Here is a 22,731-nt window from a genome sequence, read left to right on the forward strand (position 1 = left end):
CGGGCAGGGGCGCGGGGACGGCGGCCCGAGCCCGCGGGGTCCGAGCCGGCGGGCCCCGCGCCGACGCGTCCGGGTCTTCCCGAAGGCCAGGCTGGAGGAGACGCTCAAGGCGCGCGAGGAGACGCGCCCGGGCGCGCACGCCTGTACAGGGCAAGGGGGGCTCGGGGCGCGGGGCACGCGGCGGGGACCCGGGGCGGCGGCCGCCCGGGGGGGGGGGGGGCCCGCGAGCTCGCGCCGCCGCCGCCGCCCGCAGCTCCCGTCGCTCCGCGCACGGCGCTGCCCCCGCGCCCCGCCCCCCGGCCCCGAGCGAGGGAAAGAGGCCGGGCCGAGGCTGAGCCCGCCCCCTCGCCGGCCCCGGATTGGCTGCTGCGCCTGTCCATCCCGGACCTACTTTTGATGGGGGGGTGCCAGCCCGTCTGCCCCAGATCACGTTTGCCACCAGCAGCCAACCAGCCGGGCCCAAGTCCGCGGGCAGGACGCGATTGGGGGCGAGTGAGTTCGGCCCCGCGGCCCCCCGCCCGGGCCCCCCCGCCGGCCGAGGCCGTATATCCTGCCCTCCGCGGCCACCTACCCTCGCGCGGGCGGAGCGGCGGCCTCGCTGTAACGCAGGGGCGAGATGTAGCGGGCCGGGGGTCGCGGCTGGACGCTCGCCTTGGCCGGGGGTGCGGGGGGCACGCCGGGGGCCGAGGAGGATTGCCGAGGAGGAGTGATGAGAAGAGGGGGAACCCTGCACCCCCCGAGACCACGGGTCCCTGCTGCCACTCGCCAGGCGCCCCCTTTCCTCCCGAGCGAGAGGCAGGTCAGTCCTGTTGGGTCTGGGGCGGTGGGTGGCGGAGGGCGGGAGCCCTGGCGCGCAGCGCATTTGCTGAGTCCGAATGCGGGAGAGGCGGGGGGAGGCCACCCAGTTACTCCCCCCCCCCCCCCGCCCCGGGTCTGCAGATACTGAAACGGGTCTTTTTTGTTGCCTCCTCAGGGCATCCTGGTTCACTTTTGCTTCTTTCATCCCAGGGCCTTAGGCCCGTCCGAAGTCCCTTTGCTGGAAGGAGTGGGGTGAGGGACTGACTGGCTTCCCTTCCTGCGCGCCCCCCTTTGGGTTGAGGTGGCCTGCCAGGAAGACAGGAGGAGGGAGGGAGGGTCAAATTCTAGCAGTCGCTGCTGGCATAGGGGCAGTGCACTCTCTCCCGCCCCGAGATCTCTTTCTGGATCTCGAGGGAGGGTCTTTGAGAGAACCACAGGACTATGTTTAAGGAGACTGGAAAAGGGAATCTGGATGTATGACCTGAGCCTATAGAAAGAGAAAACACTTCCCATGGGTCAGTTACTGGAGTTTGAATCACCCTTTCCCAAACTGCAGTTGACTAATTGTGTTTGGAATACCTAAGTACTTGTTCATCCTACCTAGGGAAATTCTCTTTTAAGAAAACGTATTTTTTTTTTTCCTTGTTAGAACTATTTTGGTGAAATGGGATAGAGTGCGATCAGGGCCTGGGGATTCCTTAAACAAGAGAAGTGGGGCCATTGCAGCTAGACGCTTGCATTTGGGAGCAAGTGTGTTTTGGCTTATGCTGCTTTGTATTTTGCTTTGTTTTGGTTTTACTTTTTTTTTTTTTTTTTTTTTTTTTTAGTTGCTGCTTTTGTTTTTTGTTTTTGTTTTTTAGAATTCCACCATATCCAACACTCAGTAACCCTGGGGAACGGGGCGAACCTAGGAAACTGAAATGTGTGCATAATAACCAAAAGTTCTATCCTCTTCCCTTTCAAACTGAGATAACTCCCCTGTCCTATCTGACAAATCCACAGGGCCAAGAGCAGGGGGAGAGAAGTAGAGACAGAAGCCTGGATCCCAGTCAGCGCCTGAGCTTTTTGTAACACTGCTGACTCTCAAGGGCAGGAGTGGGTAGGCCTCTGGCTCTTGGCCTTGGTCTGGCAGCCCTGCCCCATTGCCCAGGGAGTCCTCCTAGTTTTGTTTTATTTCCCCCTCCCCCATGAGCTAGGGCATTTGGGGGTCTGGAGACTTTCACTTAATGATCAGATTCTCCCTGTTTATTTGCCTTGCACAGCTGTCTTGTGACTGTAAACAATCACTATCTACAGTGGAGTATCTTTGCTGTGTGGCGGGGAGCTTGTGACTGAATTTGTAACTGACCCCACTGGGAGACCACACTGAAATCATCCTGCGTTTTTAATGATCATTCAAGAAGGGGTCTCCCCAGGACATCCCTGTCCACACCTGGTCGCCAAGAAGACAATGTCAAGGTCTCCCAGGCTGGCCCTGTCTCGCTGCTGTGGACAACAGCGGTGATCCCTGCCAGGCAGTGGGCTGCCAGTTGGGAGGACCACAGGGCTAGTGCCTACTGGGCCTCCAGATGTCACAATGCAGGCATGGGTAGTTTTAGTGAAAAGGAGCAAGAGAAAAACAAACTCCTTATGCCTGTCTTGTGGGATAGTTGTCTTGGTTTGAGCTGTCCTTTGCCATGTCATAGCATTCTTTCTTGTCTCCTTCCTTCCCACATCAGGTGTTCCACACAGATTCTCGTAACTTGAAGGACCAGGGATTTAGGACAGGACAAGGTCTTCCCAGGAAGGAAGGAAATCTCTGGAGGAAAGTGGAAGGACAGCAGACACTGCCCTGGGACCAGCAGAGCCCGAGGAGCTGTGGGAGGCCAAAGGAGCCACAGCCCTAGGCCGGGGCTTACCTTCCAAAGGATTTGAACTCAAGCTACTTTTCATGAAAGAAGGGCCACCTCAGAGGGCACCCCAGACTTGGCTGGGCTCTTCTACTTTGGATGCCCCCTGCTCTGAGGAGCCTGCTGTTCACTCAGAACCAAAGAAGAGAAGAGGCCAAATAAGCTTCTTCCCCCAGCACAGTGTTGGCCGGCCAGAGTCAGGCATCTGGACCCCCGGTGGCTGGCTGCGGAGTCTGGTGGGGAGTTTCTTGCTTCCCTCCGGCTCGTAGCTTCAGTGCTTGATGGGGCTGCCTGTCAGTGGACCAGTTTTTGCAGCACCCAGTAGGAGCAGAGAGCCGTGGGAAGAGGTCCCGCGGCGCCCAAGCCTGGGCTCACCCCAAGACTAAGTTCTTTTCCCGACTTAGAGAGGGAGAGAGAAAGCAACAAGAAACAAAAGAGAGAGAGAGAAAGGAAAGCTCCCCCTTCCCCTCCTCCCTTCCCGTCATGTCCTCTAAGCCCGAGCCGAAGGACGCCCACCAGCTCAACGGGACTGGCCCTGCTCCCTCGCCCTGCTCTTCAGATGGCCCCGGGCGAGAGCCCTTGGCCGGGACCTCAGAGTTCCTGGGGCCTGATGGGGCCAGCGTGGAGGTGGTGGTGATCGAGTCCCGGGCCAACGCCAAGGGGGTCCGGGAGGAGGACGCCCTGCTGGAGAACGGGAGCCAGAGCAATGAGAGTGATGACGTCAGCACCGACCATGGCCCCGCACCGCCCTCTCCACTCAAGGAGACCTCCTTTTCCATCGGGCTGCAAGTGCTGTTCCCCTTCCTCCTGGCAGGCTTTGGGACTGTGGCTGCTGGCATGGTGCTGGACATCGTGCAGGTAGGACCTGGGTAGGGCGGCTCTTGACCTTGAGCCCGGGGCTACCTTTTCCTCCTAGGAAACAGACTCTGGGAGCGTTCTCTCCACCTCCCTGTGAGAAGCAGCTGCTGCTTCCTAGAACCGTTTCCCTTTGGATCACGTCCTCAAATTCTGCTTGGTCTAGTTACTTTCTACAGAAGCCTCAAGGAACCCCAGTAGCCCTGAGGAGGCGGTCAGGGCAGCACTGCTGAACAGAAGCAGAATTCCAGAGCTGAGGCTTGGAAGGGGAGAGCTGGAACAAGGTTGTTGCCTGCCATCCCTCCCGGGGCACTCCTCCTGAGCCCATGTCAGTAGGAGGGACGCTTAGATGGGACTCCTCTTTATGATTTCTTTTCCCTTCACTTGGGGTTTCAAGGATGCCCACAGTAAAAAGCTCAGTTTCAAGCCTCCCCTCCATCCCCCTGCTGGGCAGGAATTTGTTTGGCTGCCAAGAGGGTCTCAAATTAAGTGGGAAGGTTCTTAAAGGCGTTTTGTGTTGCTTATCTGCCTGTAACCTTGGCACAGTCTCCTTGGGGCCTGGGGGTGGGCACATGCTATCTGATGCATGATTTGGGCCGGAAGTGGCATGGGGTGGGCAACGTGGTAAGACCCAGAAGTGCTAATTGTGTGGTGTAAATGGGGACAAAAGGCAACCAGGCCTGGGCAGAACTCTCTCTCCTCTCTGCTTCTTACCTGTCTTTCATGAACCTGCCCAGGGCAAAGAGGGCTCTTTGTGAGGCTCTTGAGTAGAGTTAAGGATGTGCTCACTTCGGCAGCACATATACTAAAATTGGGTAGAGTTAAGGATGGGAATTGGCAGGATCCAGAAGCTGAGAGTCTGGGGCGTGCTATGTAGCAAGCATACTGTAGGTTTGGACTCACCCAGAACCTTCAGGTCCAAGAGATCATTCAAGTCTTGTTTCCAGGTAAAAGGTTTTGAAGTGCAGTAAGGCAGGCTGAGTGGTTTTCCCCGAAGGCACTGGGTTTATCAAAGTTCATCATTAGCAGGTACCAAATTCCTACTGAGTGCTGAGCTCTGTCCTAGGTACTTGGGGGAAATACAAAGATGGGAAGAGATCAGGCGTTGGCCCTTGGGACCTCCCAGTTGGTCTCTAACCATGATATCTCCCAGAAGGACATGGAACTCAGCATCTCCTTCCTTCCCTGTGCCAAGCCAACCCTACAAATGATGCATGTGGTGATGCAGAGTCCTGTTGGTGGATGGATGTCTCCATGCCGGTGTCCGGGGAACTGAGTGTGTTGCTTGTAGCTGGTTCTGTCAATGGTGTCCACCTGGACCACTTTGACTTGAGCCCTTAGAAGCCTGTTGATAATGAGGATGGTGTTTATGTCCTGCCAAAGTGCCTCATACTGCCTTCCCTCCCCCGGCCTACTGTCTTCAGGGTTGTTCTTCATGGTAGTTGGGAAGCCAATCTGCAGCTGGGAAGGCAGACTTTGAATTCCTCCCCAGTGGCTGTTTCACTTTCTAGGGCAGTGAGTGGCGGTAGTGGCCGGAAGAGAAATGAGACTGAAGTAGCAGTTTCTCCACCTCTTCCATCCCTTTACTGTGGCTTTGGTTCTCATTCTTAGGAGTGTTTAAGTTCTGGTTTGGTACTTACAAAGGGGTGTGGAACCAGGTTCCAGTTGTTCTGTTTTCTGGATAATAATAATGGGGTTGGGGAGCATTGGTTGGGCTCTTCTGTAGACCCATGAGGTAAGAACCATAATCTTCTCCATTTTGTAGATAGGAAACCTACAGCTTAGACGGATTAGGTAAATTGTCCATGGTCATCTTGACTCAGAGCCTTAACCTCTTGGCCTATACCATGCCCGTGGGTCGCCAGTTGGTTAAAGACTCAGGGAGGAGTCTGCTCTCCATCTTCCCTCAAAGAAAAGGGTGGATCAGAATCTGGAACAATTGGAGTTATATTCTAAAGTGAACAAGAACAAAGATTCTTAGCAGGCCCCAACCCCCACCCCATTCCCATATACTCAGAGAATTCCAGAGCTGGAAAAGGCTTCTGAGTCTTGCCCCACCCTCATTGCACACCCATGAGCCTGAGACATCGGTAGGTACACTTGGAGCCTGCCCAACATGCCCACAGAGGGCCAGCAGTTGCCCTCGGTGTGGCACTTAGGCTCACCCCAGAGCTAGGGTCCATTTGATGTGAATGACAATGGTTTGTTTGTCCTGGTCCCCCTCCCCCAGCCTTCCTGCCACAGCTGGGTTGAAGCAGGCCTTGCAGATGGCTACAGTGATATCAGGGCAGGAGGAAGATGCAGAAAGACCAGGACATAGGACCACAGGGAGAGTCTGATTCCACAGCCAGGGAAGCAAAGGTTGTTGGGTGGGGATGGCTGACAATCTCAGATTCAGGAAGAACAGGATGATTTCTAGGGATTCACACTTTCATCCCCCTTCATAAGGTGCAATGGCCTTCCGTGGGACACAGCCAGAGTGGCCTAAGACTAGGGCCATCTGGAGCAGATGGCTGTAGAGTGTCCCTAGCATCTCAGAGCAAATGAGCAGAAGTCCGAGTTGGTGCCAATGTCTCTTTGGTCCAGGGCTCCCCATCTTTCCCTACTACTGCAGAAGACTCAGTCTCTTTCTGGAAGGTCATTTTTGTTGCCTCTTATCTGCTCTCCCTCCCTGCTCCACCCCAGTCAACGTGCACAGCCAGCCTCTGCAGTGAGATAAGGGCCTGGTGTACTGACCAAAATTAGAAAAAGGATACATGGACTACCATCAGCTCCAACGTCCCACCATGTCAAAGTTCCTATGACATCTAGGAAGGAAAGCAGGATTGGGCCCCACATTGGGACTCCAAGGGGTTGACTGTGGTTGGGTATGGATTTGCCACAGGTGCTCTGTGCCCTGCATCAGTGGTGTCCAAGTCTGGTCCTAGGCCATTGCAGGGCATCTCACTCCTCTTTGCTGTCAGCCTTTTTTTTTTTTTTAAGTTTTTAAAATTGTATTTATTTATTCATGAGAGACACAGAGAAAGAGGCAGAGACATAGGCAGAGGGAGAAGCAGGCTCCCTGTGAGGAGCCCGATGCAAGACTCGATCCCAGGACCGTGGGATCACGCCCTGAACCGAAGGCAGATACTCAACCACGGAGCCACTCGGGCACCCCTTCTGTCAACTTTTTGAGGGGTAGGGTTAGCAAGAGGTGGTGGAGCAATCTTCCCTGGAATTCCCAGCTGTGTTAAGATAAGCAGGACCCATAGGTCCTTATTTTAACTCACTACTACTTGCTGAGGATCTCAAGGAAAGGAGACCCCTTCCCCCAAATACCTCCTCCTCCTGCTCTCAGCTCTGCTGTGTATATGGAAGAGTCCACCACAATGAAAGTGGAGTGGAGGGCAAAGAAGCATTCCTCCCTGGCTAGCCTGCTCCCAGGGCTGCTGGCACTCCTGGGCAGGATGCTCAGATCCCATCTCCCTTGACCACCTCCTTTCTCACGCTTTGTGCAGCCCTGGATACCCAGGTACTGCCCTGAGGCCCTTGTCCTTGGACACCTGGGACACCTGCAGAGGGGGAAAGCCTCAGACAGGTGATCTGACTCAGTCCTCACCCTGAAAGATCAACTCCAGCCCAGCTTCTGGGGTCTTCCCACATCCTGGTGCTCAGGGGTTTTTTTGTCTTCTTAATGTCTTGATTCCAGCTCTTCCTGGCTGTGACTCTCCTCCCTGCTTCTACCCTCCTGGAAGGGAGGAGAGCTCAGAGCAGAACACTCGGAAGCAGGAAAGAGTGAGTATATGAGGCTGGAGAAGGTAAGGGACAGAAAAGGCAGAATGGAAAGACAAGGAAGAGGTAATGGTTGAGCCACTGAGGTACAAGATTTCGGGTGATCACTCTGAATCAGGATTATTTTGGAGTGTGGAGGGAGCAGTCTCACTTCTAACCCCCAGAGATCAGGGACCAATGAGCAGCCCCACTCCCTGGGAAGGACAGAGAAAGATAGGGAAGAGGCACTGCATGTCTGAAAAGCAATGCTGTCTGTAGATGCCCTCCCCCTGCCAAGTGGGGCAGCGCTTCCTGGAACATGGCCTTTTCTGTCCCCAGCAGAGCAGGAAGGCGTGGGTGAAGGCTTGGCTGACAGGTTTGACTTCAGGGGCAGGCACTCCCAGCCAGGATGAACAGGATGGGCCTGAACTAGGCCAGAGGAAGAAAAAGAGACACTCACTGCCTGCCCCTGCCACACTCTACCCGTTCAAGGACTTCCCGGCCCCCCAAGGTGGTTCCACAGCTGTGAGGCCACCCCCCACCCCTGCCCCTGCCTGAGCTGCCTCTTTGAGAAGATTCTGTGGGTGAAGAAAGTATGTGTGTAGGAATTGGCTACTCTGACCCAAGTGCCAGCTCAGGGCTTTGCTAGGCTGGTGGTCAGGGGGTGTGAGATCCCAGGCTGGATTCTGTGTGGGCTGGGAAGACTTCTGCAGAGGGGCTGTTACCGTGGCTGCTCGTTTCCCTTGCCTATCTGTCTCTCAGCTCATCACAACTGAAACCCCGTACCTTCTAGGTCCTTCTAACGTGTGTACTGGAAGGCGGAGTGCTTTGGAGTGCCAATAGGGGCAGCCAGAGGGGTTTAGCTGAGCTTCCTACATTTGTTTCTCGAATAATCACAAAGACAAACAATATCCCTTACAAACAATTTAGACAGTATTCCACGCATACACTTGGAAGTATTTCTTGCCCGCCTTCTTTACCGCCAGCACATACACGTCACGTACGCCGGGCAGGAGAGCCAAGCTCCGCAGAGAACTGGCAGCTTGGATGCTGGGAGGGGCAGGTGGTTTGGAGGGAGGAGGGGATATGAGGCTGGGCTCCCAGAGAAGCTCCGAGAGCCCCCCAGTCAGCCACCTCATGAGGGGAGGGGAGCAGAGGGGCCTTCTTCCCCTCTCCGGAGATGTTTGTCTAGGTTAGGTGAGAAAGGAGAGGCAGAACCGAGTGTGGCTGGCCCCCGGGGAGCTGGAACCCCAGGGGTAGTACCAGCCATGTCCAAGAGTAGCAGTGCCTGAGTTTGAGTTCCTCCAGGGTGGCTGGGGCTCACTGGGGCTGCCTTTTTTGGGGGGACCCCGTGAGTGAGAAGGGACTCAGGCATCCCTCCGGCATCTGCAAGGGGCTGGCTCTTCTTTGGGTACCTCAGAGCTCGGCAACTGTTGCTGGGGGAGAAGGAGCAGGGAGACAGGGTTCTTTCCCATCCTTAGTCTTAGAGAGGGCCTCCCCTAAAGAGAGTCCTAGGCCCTCCCCCTGTCTGGGGCCAGACCAGGAGCTAAAGTCAGGATGTGCTCTAGGCCTGGAGAGATATACCCTCCCCTGAGATCCTGGCACTGACTTCTCCACACCACACATGCACACCCCCCACACACACACACAAAGAGCACTCTGACAAGAAAAGAGAAATCCAGGGGCGCCTCGGTGGCTCAGTCGGTTAAGTGTCTGCTTCGGCTCAGCTCATGATCCTGGGGTCCTGGGATGGGGCCCCCTGTTGGGCTCCCTGCTGAGTGGGGAGCTTGCTTCTCCATCTTCTTCCACTTGTGCTGTCTCAGTTGCTATCTCTGTCTCTCTGAAATAAATAAAATTTTTTAGAAAGAAAAGAAAGTGAAAGAAAAGAAAAAAGAAAAATCCTTATCTTATAGGCCTTCCTGGTATTCAGTCTCCCCGGGTCTCTGGCCCTAGCCCCAGCCCTCTCTGATACTTCTTGCTCATCTTTATTATTTTTTTTTATTATGATTAGAAAAAAAAACACACATAACAAAGTGTATCAACTTAACCATTTTTAAACATGCAGTTCAGTAGTTGTTAAGTATATTCACACTGTTGTGACACAGATCTCCAGAACTTTTCATCTTGCAAAACTGAAACCCTATAACCATGAAACACTTAATTCCCTTCCAGCTCCTGGCAACTGACCATTCTACTTTTTATTTCTATGAGTTTCACTACTTTGGATACCTTATATAAGTGGAATCCTACAGTATTTGTCTTCCTGTGGCTGGCTTGTTTCACTTTAGTGTAATGTCCTTCAGGCTTATGTATGTGGTAGCACAGGTCGGAATGTCCTTCCTTTCGAAGGATAAGTAGTATTCCATGGTACATTTATACCACTTGTACGTGTCCATTCATCTATCAGTGGACATCTCGGTTGCCTATACCTCTTGGCCATTGTGAATAATGCTGCTATGAACATGGTGAGCAAATATCTCTTCAAGACTCTGCTTTCACTTCTTTGGGATCTCTACCTAGCAGTGAGATTGCTGGATCATATGGCAGTTCTATTTTAATTTCTGGGGGCCCCTCTGTACTGTTTGCCATAGATGTTGCAGCATTCTCCATCCTCAACAACAGTGCCCAAGGATTTCCATTTCTCCACACCCTTGTTGACACTTGTTATTTTCTGGCGTTTTCTCATAGTCACCATCCCGATGGGTATAAGGTGATCTGTCTCATTGTGGGTTTGATTTGCAGCTGTGGGTGCTATCCTCCTTTGACTGTGGAGTGTCAATGCTGGAACGGCCTTCAAAGACCATCCGACTTGGCTTCTGAATCGTCCATTTTACAGTCAGGAGCTTGATGCCCTCATAGTGTGTCTGAGGTCCCCACACTGGTCCAGGTGGAGGAACATTGGGGAGGTAGCATGAGGCCCATCCCTGTGTAGAGACCTGAGGCTCCCAGGCCAGTGTCCTCACACCTGTAGCACTCTGCCTCCTGACCACGACACCCTCGTCACCCTACATACACCCGCCCGGCCGCCTGCCCCCTCCTTCCTCTATTCCTAAAACAAATGAAGAACAAAGAAAGAAGTCCATGTGGCAGTCAGCACCAGAGAGGGAGATGCAATCCCAAGCTTCTTTGCGAGTCTTCAGTTTCACTTGCAACTAAAGTAGCTTTCAAATAGCCAACCCTGGCTCCTTTGGATTTGCCCCTCAGCACTCACTAGCATGGTGCCCTCTGAAACTCCTTTTCCTCATTCACAGAATGGGGAAAAAAATATCCCCCATCTGAGTGGATTGTTGGACAAAATGAGAAAATATGTGTAGAGCACTTAACCTAGCACATGGTTGGCACTTACTAGCTCTTAGCTGAAGGAGCTGGTGGGAGAGCCAGGCCTGATGTCCCAGGACTAGAACTCATGTCACCTGACTCCTAATCCAGTGCTCATCCTGACACTCACCTCTCCTAACCGAGAGCTTGGGGGAGAAATGTGGGGTGAGAGCTGGCAGAGGAGGCCTAGAAAGCCTCTTACAGGCCAGCACACAGAGGTTTGGGGGGCCTGGTGTTAATTCAGAGCCTATTGAGGAGGAGAGTTGCTGTGGCTGAGGCCCAAAGCCCTTGGACACAGAAACCAAACAAACTCTAATCTCCTCAGCCCCAGCCCCATGGAGCCCAGCTCTCAACAGCTGAGACAACACCACCCAAGGTTGAGGCCACAGAGAAACTGGGCTGAAGGCAAAGAGGTTGGAGATTGCTATTTGAGGGGGGATCACAAAGGAGTTCTGGGGTGTAAGCCAGCCCCGGGTGGCGGCTGTGTGGGCCCTCACCTCCTGTCCCCTGGCTGCAGAAAGCAGGCAGAGGGAGTGGGGCCAGGCAGGGGGCTCCCTCTACGTCTCCCCATTTCTGGGTGGCAGAAAGGGGGAGCTTTGCTATTGGAGCACCATGGTCTTGGTTTGGGTCCAGGGTTCTTGGAAAAAAGGCGGCTTGTATGCTCATGCCCTGCTGATTCCATTTCCTCCTCAAGCCCCTGATCCCAGACTATCTGTTCAATGTGATGCCAGCCGTTTGGGGCACTGAAATTCCTGGGTTCTGTTTTCACCTTGTAGCACTGGGAAGTCTTCCAGAAGGTGACAGAGGTCTTCATCCTGGTGCCTGCGCTGCTGGGGCTTAAGGGGAACCTGGAAATGACCCTGGCATCGAGGCTGTCCACTGCAGTGAGTGTCCTGGCAGGGAAGCACGGGGTACACAGAAGCCTCGGGGCAGCACAGAACCAGACTGGGAGATCATTCTGGGCCTTTCCCAAGTGCCCAGGCCTGGAGTGTGGGGCTGGGTTGGGAAGGTGGAGGGAGATCCCAGGCTGGGTGTCCTGCTCCTGGGCAGGGGCTCCCTGCCTAGAGTGGTTCCCAGGCTCGGTTTCTGGATGTCCCGGCCGTTCCTGGACTCTTGCCTCACCCCCTGCTCTGCAACCCGCCTCGTGACTGTTTGTGCAGCTTTGACAGGCGAGCATCACGCTGGTCCCTCCACCTGCACAGATGGGGGCCTCCTCTGATCTCCAGCCCTACTCTGCAGCTGGGCAGGAGCAGAGCCAGGCCTTCCCAGCCCCCCATCCATCCCATTCCCTCATGGCAGCTTGCTCTTCATTAAGGGAATAGACAGAGAGAGGGCTGCTTATCACTCCCCCTTCCCACAGCCATGATGGTCGAGAGACTGAATCAGATACAGGGGCCTGGGGTGGGAAGTGGGAAGCAATAAAACTTGGGAGGCTAGGGGAGCCGGGTGGCAGGGATGTCCCACGTGGCTGCAAGTCTAGAGAAGGCGACAGAGAGAGTGGCAGCCTGTCCAGCCCACCCCAGCTTGCCCTCGCACCACCTCGCTTCTCCCCACACCGTCTTGCAGGCCCAGTCCCGCACCAGCAGCTGACCTTCCCTGCCCTAGAATGGCAAGCTGGCTTCCCAGTCAGGGACCAGGTTATTCTGACCCACGCAGGAATGGGCTTCCCAGATGAGCAGTGCACAGGGTGGAATCTGCCTCTGCTCGCAGCTGTCCTGAGAGGAGGAGGAGGAGAGAGGGGCCTGCCCTGGGAGCCCTCTCCGCGCCCACCAGCTGGAGGAGCTCGGGCTCCTTAGCTCCTTCCTTCTCCTGGCCTCCTCCATGCCACTTCACTTTCCCTGGTGGTTATGTCCCAGTCCAGACCTCCTGATCCAGGCAGGGTCCTAACAGCCTTCTCCAGCCCGGAGCTTCAGGCCCTTGCTTGCCCTCCCTCTCTCAGGCCAACATTGGGCACATGGACACGCCCAAGGAGCTCTGGCGGATGATCACCGGGAACATGGCCCTCATCCAGGTAAGAAAGCGGAGACCAGAGAGGGTGGGCTAAGCTTCCCTCTTCGTCAGGAACCTTAAAGACTGAGTACAGCGCCAGCCGGCTTGCCTTGCAAGTGAGGCGCCAGCGTCCTGCCGAGCTGGCTTCTCCCGCAGCAGCTCTAGGAGGTAACCAAGTTTCCCAGGAAAGCAGCCAAGAAAGGGAGGGCCCCAGAAGGCCCCATGTCAGTTCTCGGCTCGCAGGGGTCCACTGGGCTCGAGTTCCCACAAATCAGACTCAGGAGTGCTGGAGTGTCTTTGTCCACTGTTGTTCCATCTCCGTGTGAGGTTCTGCAGGTTCCAGACTGGGAGTCTTCCCCCTTGAGGCCCAGGCCTTGTCTCCTGACTGAAGGCTCGGGCTCTGCTGATTTTCACCCCAATCCCCAGAGGAACACTCATTCAGCCAGTACCACGTCCTGGGCTCCTGCGGGGTGCACTGCCCAGTACTAGTGTCTGGTGTGAAACTAAATAAAGACGTCATTCCAGCACGGGAGGCCCACACAGTTCAGCCCAGCCTGCCTCCTGGGACTGCTAAGAGCCAGGAAGAGAGCTGGCTGAGTGCTCAGCAACCTGCACTAGGGAACCCTCTGCCATCGAGGCTCTCTGAGTTACCACTTCCACTGCAGGTGCAAGCCACGGTCGTGGGCTTCCTGGCATCCATCGCAGCCGTCGTCTTCGGCTGGATCCCTGACGGCCACTTCAGTATCCCGCACGCCTTCCTGCTCTGTGCCAGCAGCGTGGCCACGGCTTTCATTGCCTCCCTGGTCCTGGGTAAAGAAGGAAGGGAGGGGCAACGGAGTAGGGAGGGCCACCCTAGGGGGTGTCAGCTGTGCCTGGCACCTTCAGTCTCTCCTTTTGTTTGTTGATACCCCTTTATCTCTTCTCACCCTGCCCGGCCCCTCCCCTTCCTCCCCAGGTATGATCATGATTGGAGTCATCATTGGCTCGAGAAAGATTGGAATCAACCCGGACAATGTAGCCACGCCCATTGCCGCCAGCCTGGGTGACCTCATCACCTTGGCACTGCTCTCAGGCATCAGCTGGGGACTCTACCTGGAGCGGGGTAAGACTGAGGCCACCGAGGGTGTGACCAGGGTGGACTCCTGGGTGGGATTAGGAAAGATGGCAGTGGGTTTGCAAATGTGTAAGGATTTCCTCGATGTCCTCAACTATCTGGTTGGAGCAGTTTGGTTCTAACACCCCCCCCCACTCCCCCACCCCCGAGCTTCAAGACGTGAGGCTGAGGGGCAGGTAGCAGGGGCACCGGGGAAAGTATCTGAGAAATACATTCCTGCCTGGTCCTGCAGACTCCCACTTGCCTTAGAGGAGTCAAGGTGAAAGGGTGACAGAGAGGAGCTGAAGCCTGGAATCTGCTCGCAACAGGGAGAAGGGGGAGGGGAGAAAGTGATTTCTGGGGATCAGATCAAGGAACGTGGAGGTTGGCCTCTGCCCCTACTAAGCCCGGTGCCTGGGGAGCTCGCAGGTGGATTTCCTCATCTACACAATGGACAAGGCTGGCCCCACCTCTCTCCCGGGCTTACAGCGAGGATCAATGAGGTTATGTATTTACAGGCACCTAGTGTGGCGTTCCTGTGGATCTGCCGGCATGTTGGCGGGCCGAGCCGGGGGAGGCCTGAGCAGGGAGCCGCAGTGCTTACCTCCCTCTGATCTCTGCCTCTCTCAGATGACTGGCAATACATCTATCCCCTGGTGTGTGCCTTCTTCGTGGCCCTGCTGCCTGTCTGGGTGGTGCTGGCCCGACGGAGCCCAGCCACAAGGGAGGTGTTGTACTCAGGCTGGGAGCCTGTCATCATTGCCATGGCCATCAGCAGGTAGGCTCGGGTCCTTGCTACACACCCTCCCTCACGCCCCTCCCTGCCACAGACTCCCCATGTAGCCCCAGGGAGAGGAAATGTGGTACAGACCCTAGAAATGCCTTCAAGAGTGTTGGCTCCATGTCCTTCTGTTACATGTGATAGAAGCCATCCGAAATGGGTCTCATTGAAAAGCAGAATGTGCCGGCTTAGATAGTTAAAAAGGCAAAGCTGGATTCAGGGACACAGATGATCCATCCCATCAGGGCTCTGGCATTCTGTATGTCTCGGCTCTGCTTTTCCCCATGATGGCCCGCGGCTCCGGGTGTATACTTATTTCCCTTACTCTTACTGACTGTGGTGAGAAGAAGTCTCTCCACAATTCCACAAAGTCCCACTCCAGAGTTTCACTGGCTCTTAGCCAGTCACAAGGCTGTGCCTGCATCACTGTGGCCTCGGGGAGGCAATGCTGTGATTGGATGGGGCTGGGGCCTAGCCATCACCGGTGCATTGTTGCCCAAACCATAGTGACTGAATTTGAGATAAGCAGTTCCTGAGGAGGAGCCGGTGCTATTACCACAAAGGGAAGTCAATTCAGTCCTCATGGGGTGCTCACCCTGTGCTCCTCAAACCAGCCTGCAGGGGCAGGTACAGGAGGCAGGGGCCAGCATCTTGCTCTGGGGACACCGTGCCAAGTCTGAATGTTATAAGCAACAGCTGGTCTGGAATAGGAGGCCAGGACAAGGAGTCAAGGGACCCTCCCCTCCCAACCCTAGGAACACTTTGCTTCCCTTCTTCCCCACGGCCAGATGGGCCCGTCATCCCTGGAACCGAGTCACAACCCTTTAGTGATCTTTGTGTCACTTTGTTTTTGTCTGTGTAGTGTGGGAGGCCTCATCCTGGACAAGACGGTCTCAGACCCCAACTTTGCAGGGATGGCTGTCTTCACACCTGTGATTAATGGTGAGGTCTTGGCATCAGCTGCCGGGGAAGGGGAAGAGGACAGGAGAAGAGGTTATGGGGGCCTTTGTATCAGTCAGGATTCCGGCAGCAAGAGTACCCAGCTCAGGTAGTTCAAGACTTTACCCAGGGAGCTGCTCACGGAGTGGGCAATAGAGGAAGGATCCAGAAATTAGCAACAACCGGAAGCCACTGTCCTCAAAGGTCAGGGGGCAAGAAAGTAATGTTATAGGAGCCTAGAGAGAACACTCCTCTGCCCCCAACAGGGGTAAGAAAAAAAATACCTGAGCGCCCTCTCTGACTGTGTACTAGCACCTCCTGATGAACAAACCCGATTAAAAGCAGCCAGCAACGGAGCCTGGGTGATGCAGTCTGTAAGTCAGCCTCTCTGAGCTCAAAGAAAGGCTGAAAAGAGCAGGGAATAGGTCAGGGAGGGAGTACAGAGAGGGCAAACAACTACAAGCACGGTTCCTAGAAGTACCAGAGTCCAGAGCCCAACCTGATACTTGAACTTGCTTCCTGGAACCAGCATAGGAGCAGGGGGTGCCCAGGTCTGCTCAGAGCTGCGGAGAGGGGCTGGGCAAGGCCAGGTCTTGTCACCTCGGCTGTGTGGGATGGCAGGTGACCTGAGTCTGTGCTGCTTCCTGCATTCTCAGCACCCTAGGGGCACGTGGGACTGCCACGTCTCAGTACGGGGGAGGATGGAAGCAACCTGGAAGACTCTGGAAGGGGGGCGGGGGGTGTTTGTCTTCCTTCTTAGAGTCTCGCTCTTCTCTTGGGGACTGGCAAACGTGTCATGCCCTCCCCACTCCTCACTCCCTTCACGTCAGAGCACTTATGTCTCTCTGCAGGTGTTGGGGGCAATCTGGTGGCAGTGCAGGCCAGCCGCATCTCCACCTTCCTGCACATGAATGGGATGCCAGGCGAGAACTCTGAGCAAGCCCCTCGCCGCTGCCCCAGTCCTTGTACTACCTTCTTCAGTCCCGGTAATGGCAGAGTCCCAGCCTCCTAGTCCATTCCAGGCCTGGAGGGAGGGGGCCAACCATTAGTGAACTTCCCTTAAAAAACAGCTGGGACCCAGATAGGCAGCATCGCCCTCTCTGCTGGGTACCAGCAGTCTGGAGAGCAGATCCCAGGCAGGAAGACTATCCTTCCTGGAGACGCCATGGGAGCTGGGGATCTTGGGGTGCTGAGGTACAGACTGTCTGCTGCCTGCTGTTCTGAAGTGCAGGGTGGCACCTCCTGCCCGAAAGGCCTTCTGGGGCCAGGGCTCCTCCTCCTCACTCCTCACCCTCTCTCTCTCCTGGTACCAGATGTGAATTCTCGCTCGGCCCGAGTCCTCTTCCTTCTTGTGGTTCCAGGACACCTGGTGTTCCTCTACACCATCAGCTGTATGCAGGGCGGGCACACCACTCTCACGCTCATCTTCATCATCTTCTACATGACAGCCGCACTGCTCCAGGTACAGACTGGCAGGAGTGTGGGGAGGACCTGCCACCCACTCCACCACCTCTTCCTCTGTGACTAGGTGGCCAGTAAACACCGGACAGGGGCTCAGGAGAACACAGGCCGTAGTTCCAGCAAAGTCACTGACACACCGTGTGACTTTGCCCCAGTTGCTCTATTTCGCTGAGCCTCAGTGACACATTTACAAATTGAGAGGAAAGGACCCAAAGTGTTGGTTTTTAGTCAGGAGGTGTAGGGTGCTGAGCAGGTGGGCCTGGGGTGCCACCCCCACTGGCCTTGCCACAGAACTCCACTTGGCTGTTTTGCATGCTGGGCTTCCTTAGAAGATGTCTTTTAAATGAAGGGTTTCACAGCTTGAAAAAGTGTCAAAACCACCCCACTAGATAATCTGTAGGATCCTGTCCAGCCTTGCCATTCTGTAATATGATACACTCTCTCCCTTGTACCATTATCCCATTTTTTTCCCACTTCTTATTTTGAAATAATGATATATTCACAAGAAGTTACAAAAAATATATACAAAGAAATGCCATGTACTCTTCACCCAGTTTCTCCCAGTGGTAACATCTCACATAAGTCAGTACGGTGACAAAACCAGGAAATCACCATTAGAACAATCCACAGGGCTTGTCCTGATTGCACACACACCCATGTGTTTGCATGTATGTTTCGTTCTCTGCCGTTGTCACATGTGTAGATCCGTCTGTCCACCACCATAGTCAAGATATGGAACTGTTCCACCATCATGAAAACCCCCACTTATGCTCTCCCCTTGGAGCCACACTTACCCTATGATACATTTTCAATTTCTCTAGACTTGACTTTTGGTGGTAAGAACAGTCCCATAGTTTAAAACTTTTTAAAGGTTGACAAAGTGAAAGCTCCTCTTTCCTGCCTCCTTTCTGCCACCCAGCCGCCTCTTCCTGGCCATCCATGTGGTCCGTTTCTTGTATATCCTTCAAGCTTATTCTATATTTATACAAGAAAACATATAATTTTTCTTTCCTTCCTTCCTTTTTTTTTTTTTAAGATTTTATTTATTCATGAGACACAGAGAGAAAGGCAGAGACACAGGCAGAGGGAGAAGCAGGCTCCCCACAGGGAGCCCGATGCGGGACTCGAGCCCAGGACCCTGCATCACACTGAGCTAAATGCAGAGGCTAACCACTGAGCCACCCAGGCGTCCCTCTTTTTTTTTTTTACACGCATGAAGTGTACTCTACACACTGTCCACACCCTGTTTTTTCACCTAAGAGTTTATCTTAGAGATCACTCCACATCAATACATAAAGAGAAGAGCACCCTGATTTTCTTATGGCTGCATTCTTCTATCCCGTAGATATATATAATTTCATTTAACCAGTCCCCTACTGGTAACCACTTGTCCCCCAAGCCTCTCCCCACAAATCTTAAAGGTTGTGTGTTGGGACATCTTAGCCAAGGCCAGACTAAGAATCAGCCAGCCATATGCTCTTTGCCCTGCAGCCACACTCCCCTGCAAGTTGGAGTGAAGTGCACTTGGTGGGAAAGCAGGGCGGGGATGCCAAGGGTCTGTGGCTGGGGCATAGCCCTTGGCCTCTGCAGAGGAGGAGAAACTTTGGCTTCACTACCCATTACAGACACGCTAGGTGTACTCTTGCCTCTGCAGTCTTCTCTAGGCCTGGGGAGGGCCAGAGCAGGACACTTGGTCCCCTGGGGAGATCCTTCCTCATCCCTTTGCCCCCTCCTCTCAGCCATGTGTCCCTGGAATGAGGCTGGAATGAGGGCACAGCTGCTGTCAGGCCCTTCCTGAAGCATGTCCTAAAGTCCTGCTGGCCACGCTCTTTATTCAGGACTCTTCTGCAGCTGCTGGGAAGGGCACAGCGTTATGGGGGCTGGACCTCACGCAGGGCCAGGGGCAGGCCACGGGACCATGAGACAGCTGTGTGCAAAGCAGGGGCAGCATGAAGGATGCTAGAACCATAACCTCTGGCTGCCTTGAAGACAGGAGAATAAACAAGTTCGCTTAAAATTAGGTCTCAGTTCTGGCTTCAGGATCCCCCATGCATCTGCTTTTCCTGCATCTGAGCCCCTCAGAGCGGAATTTACATACCACAGTTTTTGCAAAGTACAGTTAAGAGTAAAACCTCCCTCCCAAATGACTGTTGGAGATTTACCGGTAGAAAGCGTTTCATTCTCGTGCAGATGCAGTCATTTAGGGAGCCCAGATGTCAGGAATGGTGCTGAGGGTGGAGAAGATGCAAGCCTGCCTACCCCACTCTTCCCTGGTATTCCAGATCAGGTGCTTTGCCAACTTCAAAGTGTATGTGAATCTTGTGAAAACGCAGATTCTGTTTGAGATCAAGAGCCAGACCTGAGATCCTGCATTTCTAACCGGCTTCCAGCTGCTGTTGATACCACTGGTCCGGGGCCCACTAGCAAAGGTCTAATCGAGATCATTCTCCATCTGTAGAAATAGAGGGAAGCAAGGGCACAGATAAATCAAAGCAGCAGATAAATCCAAAATGTCTTTTGAATTGAGATGCACTCTCTGCTTTATATTTAGCTGAATTACCTGTAATTCTATCTTGCTAGTGCTGTTAAACTAGGCTTGCATTGTTTGAGCCCACAACAGGAGAATAGAAAGGGTCAGGAGGAAGCTAGCTTGGGATAATTGACTGTTACTTGGACAGCTGTGGGGACAGCAGCCTCACACACTGTCCTTGTCCCACTCTGCTCCGAGGAGAAATCCCTATGTGAAAAGCAAGCTCCAGTCCCCAGCCCCCTGCCAGGCTCCTGGGGAGGCCCACATAGCAGGTGCTGGGGTGACCCAAGAATAGGATGACCCAGAATCAGAGGCAAGAGGGCTGAGTTTCTGCAATAAGTAGGATTTAGATTAGGAAGTCCTTCTTTGGTCAATTTGGGAGCAGAATGTAATGTTGATGGCGGAGGTCCTGGGGAGTGATGCAGATCGTCTGCTCCAGGCATGTGATTGCGCAGCAGAGGAGCATAAAGGGGATGCTGGGGTGGGAAGATAACTGTCCCAGCGTATGGACTGTGGCTAGCTGAGCCACGTGATGCAATGAATGTCTTCTATTGTGTGGCCTCTGGCTCCCCCTGGAGAGGGGATGGTTACAGGCCAGGCCCTTGTGTCTTCCCCAGGTGCTAATTCTCCTGTACATCGCAGACTGGATGGTGCACTGGATGTGGGGCCGGGGCCTGGACCCGGACAACTTCTCCATCCCGTACTTGACAGCTCTGGGGGACCTGCTTGGCACTGGGCTCCTAGCACTCAGCTTCCACGTCCTCTGGCTCATTGGGGACCGAGACACGGATGTTGGGGACTAGCCTGGTCATTCAACCTTTCCCACCCACCCACTCCCCCCCCCGCCCCCTGCACTTTCTGTTTGAATTGTTTCTTTTGTTCCCCTTCCTACACCCCACTCCACACCCCCACCTCTTTCTAGGACTTCACTTTGATACCAAATTCTCATTATTTTCAATGGGAATTTTTTTATACATTGAGCCAAGTTTGTACAGCAAAAATTCAGACAGGACAGATGGACTGAGATAAGCCGTGCAAGTAGATTTTTGAGACAATCACCAAGTGCAATTTCATGGTGGGTGCCTCCAGGTGAGGTGGATGGGGGCAGGGGTTTCCATCTGGGATCTGGGGACGTTTGGTTTAGCTTTAGCAAACTCGGTCATGGCCCTAATGAGAAACTTTTTGTGAATGGGCTCTGGTGTTTGGGGTTTGTTTTTATTTCTTCTCTTTTTCTTTTCTTTTTGATTGAACAGAGAGATAAATATCATTACCCCCACCCCACCCCGCAATATACACATTTTTCTAGAAATGGACCAACTTCAAAGCACTGGTAAGGAGATAGCTGCTCCTGGCCCCATGTAATCCTAGCCCTATCCTCAGCCCTCCATCCCAAAAAGAGTGAGGTGGACTAACTGTTCAAATTGTATACACACTCCTTACCCAGCTGCCTGATAAACACCACCAACCCCTCCCTTTGATCTTTTTCTAATTGATTGTCACATCTGAGAAGAAATGAGCAGTAGCCTGGTCTCTCTGTTGACCCATGTCCACCAATAGATTTACCAAGATCTATATCCTCTTTGGGACCAGAGGACAAACTGTTTATCTCTGTTTAGTCTTCATGTCTAATTGTCTCTCAATACTGTCTTTCCCAGAGCTTGCCAGGTTGGGTTCTGAGGTTAGGGACAGAGAGTGAGCACGTGGAGGATCGTTGGGAGGTGGAGGGCAATCAGGTGTGTTTCATTGCTAACGAGGACCTTTCATGTGGTCACTTTAGACTCTGGCACTTCCTGAAATCACTCCTGCTGTCATGCTATGGAGGTCAGTTTTCCTCTCTCTTGGCTTCTGCCCTCATCCATCATTGACTTGTTCACCCATTCAGCAAATACACAGCCTCCCCAAGAGGAGCTCTTGTGCAGGCATGGTCTGAAGCATTCACTGAGCAGTAGTGATTGGGTGCCTACCGTGTGTTAGATACAAAGCCAGTGGTCAGGGAAGCAGCTCTAAGCTCACCTCATTCCCCACATACAAAGGCCTTGTGCCCCTTCAATCTGCTAGAAGTGTTTGCATCCGTGTCCTCAAGCCAGGCTCTGCCTCTCAGTCTCCCCTCTGTGCAGTGCCGATCCCAGCGAGAGCCCCCAGCCCCGTTGCTCAACCAGCAGCTCATTTCCTGGAACTACCCATCCTCACCTTTTCTTCCCTCCACCCCTCCTCCCCAGACACTCAAGAGAGGATTCAGACCCAGCAGGCTGGACACCACCAGCTGCTGCTACTCGTCTCTGCCTAGTACAAGATTCAGGGAACACTGGAGCCTCTGCATCTGCCCCACCCACTGCTCTGACCAGATCAGAAGTCTGTCCACACTTGCATGTGTGCAAATCTGAGCATTCTTTGTAGCCGCAGGCTAGGCAGTGACCTGAAACCATGCCTCATCCCAAGAACTTGGCCTGTAGCTCCAGAGGCTATCTTTGCTTTCCCTCCATTTCCACCCACACCACCTTCTGGAATCTTCAGATTGGAAGGAATCGTAGAGGTTATCTGGTTGGGCTGCGTCTGGCAGAGCTCGTTAACACCAGCCCCGGCTTGTTTCTGCTCTTCCCTTGGGCCCTCTTTCAGCTTGCCTGCCACCTCCAGACACATTTGCACACACATTCTTCTTGTACAGGCACCAAAACCAAGGCCTCTGCCCTGGAGGCTGTGCCCCTGTGTTCTGTCGCCCCTGCCCCAGTCACCTCTTCCTCACCCCTGGAGTTCAGCCAGGCCACCCTGGAGACTCTGGAGCCTCCTTTGCTGAAAAAGCAGGAAAAGGTGGGCATGCCCCAAGCCCCGAGTATGTGAGCAGAGGGAGGACCACGGGGTGGAGAGGAAAAGAAAATGAAGTGGACTTTCGTGGAAGATTCATTTCTTTTCCCCTGATTGCACAAACTGCATGTACTTTTGGCCTGGCTGCAAGGAGCAACATTGGTTTACTCTTGTATCCTTAAAAAGTTACAGAACTGTGTCTTAAGAGAATTATTTATAGTTACTATAACTGAATTGACAAATGTCAACGTAACTGATAAATTATATTTGGTAAAATAAAGAGAACGTTTATTTAGGTGGTTGCTGGTTCCTGTGTGTCTCACCCGAAAGAAAGCAGTTTGGTGGTTCTGTTTCCCCTCCTTACTCAGATGTGCAAAAGGGCCAGAGCATGACCAGAAATGAAACAGCTCTTAGATACAGAGATGTGTGATTAAACACCATACACCGCACACACACACACGCACACGCATCAGTCATTTACCAAGAAACAGTGAGTGGTGCTCTGGGACACATTTCAGAAGCCACT

General features: G+C 53.8%; 1 protein-coding gene across 1 annotated transcript; it reads left to right on the top strand.

Annotated features, from left to right (window-relative positions):
- The first annotated feature begins 420 nt into the window (after positions 1-420).
- SLC41A1 (solute carrier family 41 member 1) lies at positions 421-22,500 on the top strand. The gene is made up of 11 exons (XM_041722121.1): positions 421-799; positions 2,517-3,545; positions 11,387-11,494; positions 12,550-12,621; positions 13,265-13,409; positions 13,555-13,701; positions 14,323-14,470; positions 15,336-15,415; positions 16,264-16,398; positions 16,726-16,874; positions 20,021-22,500. Exons 2-11 carry the CDS (start codon positions 3,171-3,173, stop codon positions 20,204-20,206), a joined length of 1,545 nt encoding a protein of 514 aa, XP_041578055.1. The 5' UTR covers positions 421-799; positions 2,517-3,170; the 3' UTR covers positions 20,207-22,500.
- The last annotated feature ends 231 nt before the right edge of the window (positions 22,501-22,731 follow it).

Source organism: Vulpes lagopus, chromosome 11 (genome assembly GCF_018345385.1).
Source record: "Vulpes lagopus strain Blue_001 chromosome 11, ASM1834538v1, whole genome shotgun sequence".
NCBI lineage: Eukaryota > Metazoa > Chordata > Mammalia > Carnivora > Canidae > Vulpes > Vulpes lagopus.

Bases quoted from the DNA above. Each gene is read 5' to 3' on its own strand.
- SLC41A1 (XM_041722121.1), top strand. From the start codon at position 3,171: ATGTCCTCTAAGCCCGAGCCGAAGGACGCCCACCAGCTCAACGGGACT. The intron at 13,702-14,322 runs GTAAGACTGAGG...TGCCTCTCTCAG, and splicing joins GGGACTCTACCTGGAGCGGG to ATGACTGGCAATACATCTAT. The intron at 14,471-15,335 runs GTAGGCTCGGGT...TTGTCTGTGTAG, and splicing joins ATTGCCATGGCCATCAGCAG to TGTGGGAGGCCTCATCCTGG.